The 14,055-nt window shown below is 33.7% G+C and overlaps 2 protein-coding genes across 3 annotated transcripts; one reads left to right on the top strand and one right to left on the bottom strand.

Moving 5' to 3' along the window:
• Window positions 1–958: 958 nt before the first annotated feature.
• Window positions 959–6,473, bottom strand: LOC106160842 (uncharacterized). The gene is made up of 7 exons (XM_013537607.3): window positions 6,295–6,473; window positions 4,546–4,619; window positions 4,175–4,267; window positions 3,625–3,714; window positions 3,100–3,200; window positions 2,400–2,450; window positions 959–1,859 (listed from the first exon to the last, which is right to left on the bottom strand). Exons 1-7 carry the CDS (start codon window positions 6,365–6,367, stop codon window positions 1,265–1,267), a joined length of 1,077 nt encoding a protein of 358 aa, XP_013393061.2. The 5' UTR covers window positions 6,368–6,473; the 3' UTR covers window positions 959–1,264.
• A 116-nt stretch (window positions 6,474–6,589) lies between these two features.
• On the top strand, window positions 6,590–13,722 carry LOC106160844 (ras-related protein Rab-13). Of its 2 annotated transcripts, none has more exons than XM_013537609.2 (9): window positions 6,590–6,705; window positions 8,610–8,698; window positions 9,527–9,607; window positions 10,198–10,258; window positions 10,709–10,769; window positions 10,965–11,042; window positions 11,734–11,838; window positions 12,160–12,279; window positions 12,473–13,722. In XM_013537609.2, the coding sequence occupies exons 2-9, from the start codon at window positions 8,653–8,655 to the stop codon at window positions 12,641–12,643; spliced, it is 723 nt and encodes a 240-aa protein (XP_013393063.2). In that variant the 5' UTR covers window positions 6,590–6,705; window positions 8,610–8,652; the 3' UTR covers window positions 12,644–13,722. The 2 variants fall into 2 exon arrangements, with proteins under 2 accessions (XP_013393063.2, XP_086860794.1); XM_087004668.1 differs by lacking the exon at window positions 6,590–6,705 and adding an exon at window positions 8,131–8,151.
• Window positions 13,723–14,055: the final 333 nt, after the last annotated feature.

Genomic DNA, 14,055 nt, shown 5'->3' with positions numbered 1-14,055 from the left:
GATACTTGGAGGGCATCCCGGACGAGCTGCGGGATCAAACGATCAATAGAGACAGACAGAAATGTGCCAATCAATACTAGACTTCTGCGGAAAGACTGACAAAAATTACCAGAGTTAAGAGCCTGGAACTATTCACTGCATGTGACAAAATAAATAAACGTGCGGCACGCGGGGTCTCGAGGAAGGAGTTTCAGAGATCATTGGAAACCCAACTCTATTTACCTCTACCTTGACACTCAGGGTGGTTCAAATTAAACAGTCGTTTGGATATTCACTTTTCATATTCCCATGACTTGTGCTAATTCTGAAGCGCCAATGTGTATATATAGTTGGTAGCCACGATGGAGAATGGTGCATAACTAGACAGTAGACAATATAGGGGTTTACTTACTAATAAATACGTTTAGTCAATTTTCGTGTCATTTACGCATATACTCAAGCACCCTATTTAAATTTCTCCTGTGGAAACGATTTATCTCACATAATTCATAACCACCCAACTGAAACCACTACGTAAATAACATGAATGAAACATCTTCTATTGGAGATTTACGCTGAAGAAGATACAAGCGGGTGTCTTGTACCTTAATAATAATCTGTGTGGAAAGCGACGGCCCGCGGAAAGGTTATCGTAGCTAATAACTCATGCGAGTGAAAAGACCATAGAAAATGATAGTCTCGCTTCCTTCCTTGGCAGCGCCCACGGCAAATTTCATAGAATAAACTGCCCGTAAACATCACCATTGTGGAGCAGAACTTCCCAATTTCCACCTCACTTTCAAGATGTCATGAATTAAACAACCTATCTCCAGATTTCAGGACTTTTTCTAACCTTTCCACTAGATATGTTTTTTCTTATTTACATCTGTCATAAACAGGAAACATACCTACCAAGAAAAAAATCATTTTAATAATAACGAGACGACTCAATTTATATTAACAAACTGTCATAAATATATAACCGTCTTTCTTGTGAAATTTATTGTATCTATATATTATACCAATAAATAGAACAATATTTGATAAAAATCAGTCCAAGCATTCAAAAACACTGTTACAGACCAAATTATGACAAGAAATCTGTTGTAAATAAGACCAATGTAAGATTATTTTGGCAAAATACTTATATCAATCATAAATGCCAATGGCGTAATTTGTTGCACTTTTGTAAAAATACGTTTTGTCCTGCATAATATAACTGTTGGATAATAATAACGATAATAATTTAAAGTGTTTTATAACAGATAACACTGTTGTTTAAAAATCATCGATGTTTGCTTTTTTTCTTCTTTTTCTTTTTTGATTTAACTTCCGTTTCTGTTTCTGGACATTCCATCTCAGTTTCAACTAAGGCATCAATGCCATCCTTACATTTCTTGGATTTCTTCTTCTTTTTCTTGGACTCTTTCTCAGCATTCACCTGTGTGTTTAATTCACAGTCTGTAAGTTTTGTGTCAATATCTGCGACAGCAGAGACATCAATTGTGTTCTCCTCTAATGCAATCTCTGGACTGTCAATGTTCTCTTCTTTCTCTTTCTTCTTTTTAGATTTCTTACTACTAGAGCTGTCATTTTGGTTTTCAATTTCATCTGTCACTTCGTGAACATTTGTTTCTGACAATTTTCTCTTTTTTGCTTTCTTTGATGATTTTTTTTGACTGTTATCCCCTGCAGTTTTATCCAGTGCTTCAGTTTCACTTTGAAGCATTGTCTCTTCTTTATTTTTCTTGGCTTTCTTTTTAGTCTTTTTCTCACATTTTTCTTCCCTTGCTACAGAGTCATCTGATGTGGGCAAGTCACTTTCTTGTCTTTGAATCCTTAAAAGCTTCCCATTAAGCTTAAACCCATGTCGTGCAGCTCTTTAAACAAAGATGAAAAAATATTCAATGAATATCTATATTAAAACATATAAAGGCATTGAAATACAATTATTATAATTATGGTTTCTAGATATACTTAAGTAAATGTTATAATTTATCAATTCTGAGTAAAAAAAAAAAAACAATAATAAATTAATCAATCTTCTTGTTGCTCTAATTTTGTTTCAAGCTTCCTGACTCTATATAAGCCCAGACCACTAGAATTAATATTTTTAAATATTATTTTCATTCAATTTTAAATTCCAAATGCACATTAAAATGCATCGGTTAACCAGGCATTTTCCTCTTTATTAAAAGTTAATTAGGTCACAAAGGACGTTCAGTCGGTGGATCAAGTTTCCTCATGCTACCACTAGGTGGCAGTCTGAAACTGTACCTCATCATAATCCTTGACCTATACCTCATTAAAGTTGAGAAATTATAAAAATCTTAAATCTAAAATCTTACATCACACCACCAAACACCACAAAAAATGCAAACAGTATACATAAATGTTATCTGACGAGATGTATTACTTACTTGTGAGCTGTGAGACCTCCACATTTCTTAAAAAGCTCTTCGTCGCTTAACCTTAAATAATAAAAGATGCCATTTAAACTTTGTATGTATTATCCTGAAATCATTTTTCTTGACAACTGCCACTTTACGTAGACTTCAAAATATTAAGCTATTCAGACGGTGGATCAAAAGAATATCGTCATATTGACCTGTTGTCAAAATCTGATATTCTGAACATCATCATTATATCTTAATAATAATAATAATAATTTCACAAAATAACTTATTACAGTTACAAATACAGTAATATATAACCTAAGATCATTTCATAATACTAATTAATTTTGGTATTCACTTACTCCTTACATAACATCTTAATGAGATTATAACCATGAAATTAAACAAAACTGAGTCCCTTCTTTACTAATTTTGAACATAAATATCAATATCTAGGTTTACTATATCCTACCCATTATTTAATTTATGTAGCCCTACATTAGGTCCTAGTTTCACAAATAACCTTTAAACCAAAACTTGGTCTGTACATAAAAACAAAACAATCTTATTTTGAGCCAAGATGAAAGAAATGGCTCAGGTTTAATATAAACAGTAACTTGGTCTAGTGAACTACTATGGATTTATTCAAACCTGGAGTTAGCTAGAATTGTGGTCAGTATGTGATTTTGTGAAACGAGGCACAGACTGTGAAAAAATTAATTACTGTGAAACTGAAGCAGGTTCCTCTTCTTCCTCCGAGTCACTGCTGTCCCCATGTTTCACCTCTTGGGACACACCGTCCTCGTTATTTTCCAGTGTTGCCCCCTAGAACAATTTGTCACAACTGAATATGTGAAGAATATTACGCATCCAGTTGTGTAATGAAATAATACGCAATGAAAAGAATCTCTTTCTGGGCTTAACATGTTATCATAGTTATGGAAAATGTCTACAGGTACTGATAGTCTGGACTTGGACTTAGCACTTCTGTGTATATATGGCCATTACTCATGAAGAACCATTATGACATACACAGTATGGAATATCTTTGATTTTTTAAAGCATTCTCATGTCGCATTTCAATGAAGATTAGAAAATAAATTTTCAAATCAAGTTTACCCGTTCAATCAATAAATAAAGACATTGAGAATTATATGAGACTAAAAAAATACAAAGTTTGAATTTTGCCCTTCTTTAATTTTGTAAATTAATCACATTTCATTTTATTATGCATGAATTGTATGCTTACCTTTACAAACCTTCCATAAAGCATATCTTTATTAAACATGGTCTTTCCATTCTTCTGATTACTTTCGTCTTTGCTTACATCAACCCCTTCCTGTGAATGAAAATTTTACTCTTTTATTTGACAGAAAATTCATTTATAATGAAACCATTCAAATAATATATTTTCCTATTTTATAACCTTTTACTTAGACTGTCATACTAAGAAACATGTCAATTCTCTTTGAAGTCACAAAGTAAACATGTTTAGCAAAATTTAATTCTTCATTTCACTTCTGAAAATAAATAAATTACAATCCAATCATCTGAAACGTCCTGTTATCCTACGTCCTAAAGTTAGACCTTTATCAGTTTTGTATTAGAATGCACACTTAGAAACATGGCAGTATTCCATTGAAGTAATAAAGTTAAGAAAAAGTTCGGCAAAATATAAATTGTTACATTGTCTGTCAATAGATCAACATCATCTTCATCATCATCATAATGACAATGATGCACTTGGTGTACATAATACCTCAACTAGATGTCTAATAACCTAAACAAATAGTACCTACCTCTGTTACCTTGACATTGATATTGCCAGCAGCCTTGTTGAATGCATGGTCCCACCAGTGTAAGGTGAACTCCTTGCCTGGATCATGGCCAACCTGATCAGAAAAATAAAAATATAATAATTAAAACAAGACATCAAGACTGGAAGACATGCAGATATCAAACAAATATATTAAAATATTTTCCGTGGACAGAGAGTAGATAGCATTTGAACAGTAGTAAATACCCTGAAGTTTTTTCTATCATGACACCACCTGGTGAGTGCCTAATGTACACCATGACACTGGTTCTTAATTCCCTAATCTGTAAAATGACACTAGCTGATAAGTCTTGTCTGCACCATGACTCTAGCAAAACCAGAAAGGAAACCTACCCCTGCTGTATCATTCTTTATCTTCACCTTAATGGCTTCCTTCATGCCATGTTCATTTCGTCCCAGTCCCTGGCCTGGAATAAGTAATGGATATAAATATAGAGTAGACAAAACAACTTCATGAAGGGACTGTAGGTGGCAATTGCAGATGGTGCTGGTAGCTTGTTTTCTCAAACAACCATAAAAAGTGTTCTGAGAGTGTCAGCTTGATACCCATTTTGCATTGCATATCCCTTTCAATGCACCCCATCTGCAACTGACCTCCACTGACATGACAAAAAACTGTCGGTACTATCATGTGGACATTTTGACAATCTAGGAATGGTCAACAATGAATTTTTTTAAAAGGAAAAACTAGCAGTGCTGTCACTTTAAACTGATTTTTTAAAAAATCAACTAAGGGTGGCAATATATGGCATGTACAAGAACAAGGACTTGAGGGAGGGGGGGGGCTAACTGAGTGATTAATTTGGTTCATCTGTAGGCATGTGGACTTAATTTGTCCTATAAGAAACTGGTAGTAATGGTTTTAAATCCTGGGACCTATTCTGGACAAGAATTGACTTTTTCTAGTCTTGAGGGATGCTGTATAATTGCGAGATTTGGCACACACCGTTTATGATCACACACTGGCAGTCATTTCACATTTTGATAAGAGCGTCTCACAACGATGTTAAGTTGTAACTTTGGGGACTTAACACCACTCAACTTTACTCATTACACTAATTTACAGTAATTCTAATCTCTTATCATTAAAATCTTAAAATTTCAAAACAGCGGTAGGTAGATCACAATCCGCTAGGGGCGCTACAGTCGTAACTGTCCACGGGCAGTGAAGTGTTAAACTGAAGTCGGCCTGCTGACAGTTCGCCTATGGAACCCCTTTTTTAAATCTCTCTTTTAGCGCTGCGTAAAAAAACTAATACAAGCCATTAACTAAATAAGTTGTAAATCAAAGAGTAAAATCCGGTCACATGATTTTCCCATGTTGCAGTCTTTGACAAGTTTCGGTTCTGCTTGTTTTAAGTTTTGCCTCTACAAAATGCTAAAAAATTTCAGGTAAGTGCTGGTATCATCTTTTTGAAATTTATATCCAGCAAAGTTTATGAAATTTGCTATATTATGTAGAAAAATCATGAAATTTGAAGGTTGCGAAGTATAGTTAATTTAATCCGCAATATTACATGATGTGAAAATTACCACAGGGAAATAGCTCTGCCCTGATTAGTCACAGGCTATGTGAGCCAGACAATCGATAGGCTGAGCACACAAAGACACACAGGGTGCTCTGCTGCGCCTGAGTGATCACTGCTGGTCAGTGGGCACAGGTTTTGAGCTGAGAAGTGTGGACACTTTTGGTGGATTTTTGCAGTTAAAAAACTTCAATATCTTTGTTGCTTGTAGGAATATTTAAAAAATTCCAAATGATTTCATCCGGTTTTTGCATTACCTTTCAGATGATATAAGTATTTTAATTTTCTGATCAGTTTGAAAATTTTTCTGATATACCTAACAGCGGTATCGAACACTACGTCATAAAGGTAAACAAGGAAATTATGTGCATAAATCTTAAATTTTCGCTGATTTATCATACAGAATCGAAACAAATGGTGTAAAGATTCGAAACACAAGGTGTTCTGAGGCCAAGTGGGTAAGGCCGAAAACTGAGGCAAGAAGACAAGCACATGACGACGAGAGGCTGTGCTCGAATACGTAACAAATTTAAACTAAACCACACAGAAAACCCACCTTCTTGCCATCCATACTTATTAAGATGTTGTTCTGCAAAAGACCCTTTAAAGAATTTCTTTTTAGTATACATTTTGGACGAGCTTCGATGGGCAAACTTTACACCCCAGTCTCCGTGGTGTGACCGCGTGTTCCGGAAGTGCCTGCTACTTGTTTCCGCACTAAAAATATCTCAAACTAAAAACAATGATTCTTTTTGTATTTCCAATTAGTTCTAACATTATACATCAAGAAAGGTATAGAATTTATGAGTCTATGGCTATGGATTTATATAAATATTTTTTATACTTCTCTCCGGCAAATTGCCCATTTACTCCGTATCACCATTGTTTATTTCCTGGTGTCAGGTGGGTTTTACATTGGCTGTGATTTGCATGCAAGCGCCTGTGCAGAGGCTGTGGAGTGGGGAAGGTAAATAATTTTTTCTCTAAGTGAATGACCCATGCAGATGTAATGCACTGAATATTTTGCCGATTAACGTCATTGCGATATTTATTTCGTGTTGTTTGTTTACTATCGCTTTTCAAACTCGCGTATGATTGAAATTCAAGTTAAAATGTGATCGTAATATTGATAGCACGATTACAATACTGGCATTGTGATAATTGTATCTTTTGTATTCTTTCGTTACCGTGCAATGGTTGTAGCTTTGGCTAAGCATACTGGTACCTGAATTGAATCATAAACAGAGCATAATTAAAGTTCAAGAAAACATGCACTGGTACATTTATCAGATTTATATCAGAAGAGGTTAAAAATGGAGTTATTGGATTTTGTTTAGTTAGCTTTTTCTTGTTTGTTTATAATGAGGAAGTATTATTGTACCAGTTCTGGCACATGTACTGTACCTGATGGGTAGCAAATATTAAGAAACTTGCAGCAGTGATAGTAGAAAGTTTACAAAAAATTACTAGTAATAATTTAGTACATGTACTGTACGTCTATATGACTCTATAGCACAATACTGGTACTTCAATTAGTCCTCATGTTGCATATTTACAGAGACAGATTGTAAGCTATTATGATAAGGAGAAAAATACACATACTTAAAAATGTGCTATTGATATCAGGATTGATTTATGGGAGGATCTTGCAGAGTCAATTAAGCAAGAGATATTGTAATGATAAATGGATTTTTTTATCTCGAAAAACCTAATCTAAGTCACTAAATGCCGAAAACTTTTGGGATTAGGGCAGTGTGTGACTCATCAAGGAAAAAAGTAAGAGCGAAAATAGAGCAGTAAGGAGAGAAACTGAGGGCCATTCAAAAAAAATCTTAATATGGATCTTTCAAATCCGAACACATGCGTACACAAATGCTCATGTGTGCATGCACCTGCACACACACACACACATACACACACACATACACACACACTGTTAACTTATAGGAATGCTATGGATCACTATGTAGCATACAGTAGGTCCAGTGCTAGATTTATCTTTTTTTTTTTCTTTTTTTTTTTTTTTTTTTTTTGTGATATCCCACTACCAGATAAATCAGAATATTCAGTCTCTCATACATATTGATCACAATGAGTCAGGTGGGTGCCAGGGTGGGGTGGGGTGGGGGAGAGAGAAGAGGAGAGAAAGAGAAAGAGAGAGAGAGAGAAAGAGACAGCTGCAAAGAAAACTTTAAACCAGATCTCAAACTACATGTATGTGCTAGTTTCCTCTTGGCATTTCATAAGTGACTTGTCTGAGTCACATGCAACCTATTGTCCTCAACATATTAAATTTTATAAAATGCTGGGTTTCAGGATGCTCAAGGGAAGACCTTAGTGACAAGCAGATCTTTTTTATCTGGAGGCAGCACTTAGTCCTGAAGTGGAAAAGTTACAAGCTGTTTATAGAGAGGTCTTTGCATGCAAATATATTAAAAATCACCATAGTTCATGAGATTGGGAAAAAAGTGTTTTTAGGGTGTATTCATCAGTTTGCCAGCATTGACCTACTACTACTAGGCTACCATATCATACTGTTAATGCAAACACCAGATTGGTTTTCAAGGCTGTTTAAGAATACTGCATTTTTTCTATATTTCTAGATACTTCTTAATACTGTCCTACCCTTTTATTTTTTTTATAAGAATAGGCAATTATATATAGACCTAAATAGGGTATGGCAATCCTTTAGGGCATTAATACAGTAGAAGCTGTTTGAATAAATACGATTGGAAGATTTAAATTGCCAAAAAATATAGATGTGAAATGTTTGAGGTAGTTGGGTTGTCTGTTAAATGGGATGAAACATAATTTGCACATATGATGGTTTTAAAGAATCTGGACAAATATGTATATGCACATGTTGTTTAGTTTCAGAGAATGAGGTGAAAGGCATTGAAATTAAACGGACAATATGGCAGGCAAAGAGTTTGATGTGAAATACAAAGTTCTTCTCATAGGTGAGTCAAAGCAATACCATTTCAATAATGTAACATATTCTGAGCCCTCAGTTGGCAAATAATTGCCTTGCGGTGTTTGGTATTCCCTATTCAGTTTGAGTATTGAAACTGATTTACTGGAATTTTCCAGTTGTGAAGTTGCATTTGGATGGTAATTCAAATAGCATGTTATATAATATAGAAATTAGCATCCAGATTGTTTTGGAACATTTCAGTTTATTTTTCATCCAGTATAGGCAATAGTCAGTGATACCTTTTTTGAAGCATGCTGGTTGATAGATTAAAATTGAACGATTCTTAGTTTTATTGAAGTGATAATAAGAAAAAATTGAAATGGTCCCTAGACTTATAGCCAGGGTTGTCAGACTTTGAACACAAGTCAGATTACCCAGTATATGAACAGAATTTGGATAAACATGTAAAAATGCTTTGCATTTAAACATTTGGAGGGAAAAAAGCATAGAAAGTGAAAATGACAGTTGAGCAGTCAGTAATTCAAGCCAGATACTTTGATAATGCAGTATGCATATCCCTGAGCAATCTTTATCAGGTAGAATTTCATGAAGGGCATAAATGTCAGACATGCAAGAATCTTCCTTAAGAAACTTTGTGTTTAAAATCATTATTTTTTGGGCTGTGACCCCTGTCAACAATAGCTATTGGCCATTTAAAATAAATGCATGCTTTGACAAACAATTCTTGTGTTTGCAGATATTGTCATTTAAAAGAAAGGCTTCACTTTTTGAACAATCAGGTCATCAAAAACAACCCTACAGTATTGGTGCCAATCTCAAGAAAATGTTACAACTTGAATACAATCTATTTCAGGAAATTCTGGAGTTGGCAAAACCGCTTTAATTCGTGCTTTGACCCAAGAAGAGTTCAGTATGGAAATGCTGCCCACTATTGGTAAGATAATTGCAATACCTCATGTTGCATATACTTCGTAAAATTTATGAAGCAATGGTATGCCTGTGTGACATTGTAAAAATTCTTTACATGGTCTGTTGAAGTTCTTTTTTTTAAAAGAAATTCCATGTTCATTTAAAATTATTTTTGTTATATATTACTGAATCCTAATAGCTTTCTTTTTAAAATTTGCTGCACAATATGACATGAATTTCGAACACTTGAAAGCTGTTGAGATAATGATGTTTGCTTAGGTTGACCTCAGAATTCTTTATCAATGGGTGTGCCTGTTAGTTCTTAATGGAGGCCTCTGCATATACACTGTCATAAGTTTTCACCAGCTTTTTTTGTAAACCTTTATCGGATTGCTGACTCTAGGCATTTTCGCATATTCTAAGCATTTTATTAACAATACCCATTGCTTTGTTATATACTTGTTTAACAATAGGGCTGTACATTTTGAACTTTAATGTTGGTGATTTTGCATTTTTTTATAAGAAAAACAAAGGGCATTTTTATTTTTCTACAATAGCATAGACATTTTAGAAAAAACTGACTAACCAGTTTAATATTCTAAAAAATAATTTCAGGGATTGATTTTGTGAAGAAAATTTTCCATGTAGATGGTGCTAATGTTCAATTAGAAATATGGTGAGTTTCTTACTTAGTTAAGTGACTTGCTTGTTGTCTTTAAGATCAGAATGAAGTACTAAGTTGATCTTCAAGTGATGATACAACAGAACAGGATTATCACATATAGTTGATATGATATAATTTTAATTAAATTTAATCTGTTTATTTCCCCTCACCCATGCTCATGGCACAGAGAATAGCAAAAAAATATATAGATTTATGTATAAGCATTACCAATTAATTCTACTAATTTATGCACAGTACCACTAGCGGTATTACTCTACAGTTTCAGCAATTATAATTCTATAGACTAATCAGTCTACAAAAGTTCTTTAGTCTAAATACTCCTTAAAGTTTCCATATATTTAAATGTTTACAATGCATTTTATCCAAGCCTGCATGGCATTCTTTGGTGAATTTTGGACACTTCAATAAGTAATTAAAAAATAACCCGTTTGTTCACTTTAGGGACACTGCAGGCCAGGAAAGATTCAGAACTATCACTAAGTTTCAGTATAGGGGAACAAAGGTAAAATTGTCACAGAATTAAGCAGTACTTTTGAAAATTAAAAAAAATTAATTATTAACAATAATTTAATTTGATGGTCATATTTCTCAAGTTTAATCATGATTAAGGAAAATAAGTAAAGAAAAAATGCAAGAATTTTGCAATTAAATAAATTTTTTTTTTTTTGAATGATATCATTCGGATATAAATTTTCAGGGTATCTTGTTAGTATATGATGTCACTGATGTCAGCAGCTTTAACAATTTAACTTATTGGTTGCAAAGTATAGATGAGGTAAGTCCTACCTTTAGCTCCCCCCCCCCCTCACCCCACCCTCATTCAAATGTGTTCACACAAAAATACTCACTAGAGAAACTTTGAAAAAGTAGCCTCCAAGCGTATTTCTGAACACCGTTAATAGCTTAGTTGATGTGGTCAGCAAGTGTTGCTAGTGGCTTTAAGGGGAGACTATGGTGATATATGTCTTCTTGGTGTAAATAGTGAAAGACATTAAGGGTTATAATTGTGGGCTGGCTCAATGACCTCAGTGGGACCATTCCCAGACCCTATCATACTAACTGTGGATCGATTTATCTCTGAGGGGTCAGCAGCTTCAATAGGCATGCCAGACATCTAAGCTGCTTAAGCTGAAAGCAATTTAGTGAGAAACACCTCGGAGATGGATCGATCCTGTAAGATCAATCTAGGTATGGGAACCCAGCCAAGTTTTTTTTTCTTTGCAGAATAGCTGGATAACCATAGCCTAATCAAAATAAAACTGAAGCAATGATAAATTTTACTACAGAGAGTGAAATATGTAACATTTTCTTCAACAAAATTATGCTGTTAAGCATTTGGCTTAAATTAGTGATGCCAGAATATGTAAACCCAGCTGTAGGAACTATTTAGTGATTAATATTGTATGCTTTGTATTCATTGGATAATATATGTTAATATGTGACATTTATGTGGTATTGTGTTTTAGGAGATAAGACCAGATCATCCCACTGAGTCCATTCCAGTGTACATTATTGGTAATAAATGTGATTTAGAACAGCAAAGACAAATTAGTAAAAAAGATGGAAAAAAGGTAAAACTGTATGCTTCTTTTTTATTATGAATGTTATGCTTGTTGGGCCATGGACATTGCAAAATGCACTGGTGTGGTCCAACATTAAATAAATAAAGATAATGACAGTGATTATAAAGGCATATGTATTTTCTTTCTACAAGCACTTGTGTTCATGAGTAAGATCTTAAAAGGATTATGATATTTTTTTTTTAAATTGGTAGAATTATTACATTGCTTTTGTTTGAACAATTAAAATCATTCAAAATAACCATTTTTTGGTGTTTTGCTAAGGTGTTGCATGATAATTATTATTATTATTATTAATTTTTTTAATTCTAGAAAGCCCAAGAAACTTTGGTCAGAGGATTTATGGAGACAAGTGCCAAAAATAACATAAACATACAAGAGGCCTTCTACGAACTAGCACATGCCTTGTTGGACACCTATAATCCTAAATTAGTAAGCATATACTTAAAATAGTTAAAAAGATTTGTAAGTAAAGTTTTCTTGATGATTTAATTTTGGTGAATATGAGCATAAAATTGTTATTCACTTGCTTAGTGGTATTCTGACTTATATTTTTTGTGCAGGTAGATGCCAATTTGTGTATAACTCGTTCTTTACTCATCCGTTTTGTTTTTATTTTCTTCAGATGACAAGCTACTTGAATCCAGTGGATCGCAAAGAGAAGAAAGGATCAAAACAAAGAATTTCACGATTGACATCAAGTTCTTCTGAATATGATCAAACGTCATCACGTAGCAAAAAAATCAAACTCAAGAAAAAAGACAAACCTCGTTCTTCTTGCTGTCATCGTTCATAAGATCATTATATCTAGTCACATACATATTTGGTTCAAATGTGTACATTATTGGGCATGAAGTTATTCTGGCATACTTCAGGATATTCTGTTCCTCTTGAGGAATTTGATATTCACTGCACAGCCATACAGCTGATTTCAAGGTTTTTAGTAAGGGTTTTTATAATGCCATATACTTTCCATGAGTATCAAGAAGGCTTGTGGGGCATTAACTGCTGATAGTGTCATTGGCATTGCTTCATGTTTCAAAAGCCATACCATGGATTAAGCCATTTTTAACACACGGCTAAATGTTATTTTTGATAAGGTGGAGAGTTATTCAGATTTTTGGATAAGACTTTACATGTTGAAAGTACAACATATATGACCACTGAATTATCAAGAATATTTAATCTGATGATATTATTATAACTAGTCTTATTCATTTATAATCTTTTTCCAGAATGCTATTTAGTAAAAAGCATTAGTTTAGGCACCCAAGACAGACTTCCAGCATGGAATAAAGGGTATGTATCAGATCTGGTCATTTCAATTAATGTCTTTACTCTTATTATTACTGTACCTCAGTTAATTCATTCTACAATTAATTTTGGTGCCCAAGGTGTGTAAAAACAAATGTGTAAATGATAACTTTTACAATTCAAAGGTCACATATATTTATTGATTTTTACCAAATTATTTTGGCAAATAATTTTTGCATTTTCTGTTCCATTTTAAATTCAGGGAGAGGGAGACATTTACCAGTTTTATGTATGAAAAGGCACTGCAGAATAATCTGAGTTAGTTTAAATTTTGGTAGGGTACATGATATATATATGGTATTGAAGATGCTAATTCTACAATGTTTTAACTGTGCATATTGTGGGTTGTGATTGTCATTACTATAATCTTTAATCAAGATATTGAAAATATATTCATAATGTGCTGTCTCATTGCTGAAACAAATAGACCAACAGGTGCTACTGACAACGAAGTGCAATCAGTGTAGTATTACAGAGAGGGACCACTGCTAATTATTACTTATAAATAATTGTTAGCCTTTTATAGATTATTTAACTACAATAAAATATTTAATGTTAAAACGGTTGATTTTTATCATCTTTATTCTTGTGATCTCTATTTGAGAGGGAAATCGTATTTTAAAATCTATAATCTCCATTGAATAGGGTTTTTCAAAAAAGGATGGTCTAACTGAAGTGAGTGCAAAGTGAAGTATACAGCAATCCAAATTGAAGAGATTCCTGGAAACTGCCCCATATTAGGAGTATGCCCATTTGCAGAGGCAAGGTGATAATAAAGGCAAACTTTCAGTAATTTCGTAAACTTGGAAATATTTCGTGTTCCTTTTACTAAAATTCTGTCTGAAGAAACCCAGTCTGAAGAGGACTTTGGGCTTTTTGGGTTTTATTCAAATT

The sequence above is a fragment of the Lingula anatina genome, chromosome 2 (genome assembly GCF_051362555.1).
Source record: "Lingula anatina isolate TDL-2025a chromosome 2, LinAna3.0, whole genome shotgun sequence".
In the NCBI taxonomy this organism is placed as follows: domain Eukaryota; kingdom Metazoa; phylum Brachiopoda; class Lingulata; order Lingulida; family Lingulidae; genus Lingula; species Lingula anatina.
Note: the sequence above shows the minus strand (reverse complement) of the source record. Positions and strands in the feature narration are given on the sequence as shown.

Bases quoted from the DNA above. Each gene is read 5' to 3' on its own strand.
- LOC106160842 (XM_013537607.3), bottom strand. From the start codon at position 6,367: ATGTATACTAAAAAGAAATTCTTTAAAGGGTCTTTTGCAGAACAACAT. The intron at 4,268-4,545 runs GTAGGTTTCCTT...TTTTCTGATCAG, and splicing joins TAAAGAATGATACAGCAGGG to GTTGGCCATGATCCAGGCAA. The intron at 3,201-3,624 runs GTAAGCATACAA...AAATTGTTCTAG, and splicing joins TTTATGGAAGGTTTGTAAAG to GGGGCAACACTGGAAAATAA.
- LOC106160844 (XM_013537609.2), top strand. From the start codon at position 8,653: ATGGCAGGCAAAGAGTTTGATGTGAAATACAAAGTTCTTCTCATAG. The intron at 10,259-10,708 runs GTGAGTTTCTTA...TGTTCACTTTAG, and splicing joins AATGTTCAATTAGAAATATG to GGACACTGCAGGCCAGGAAA. The intron at 11,839-12,159 runs GTAAAACTGTAT...TTTTAATTCTAG, and splicing joins GTAAAAAAGATGGAAAAAAG to AAAGCCCAAGAAACTTTGGT.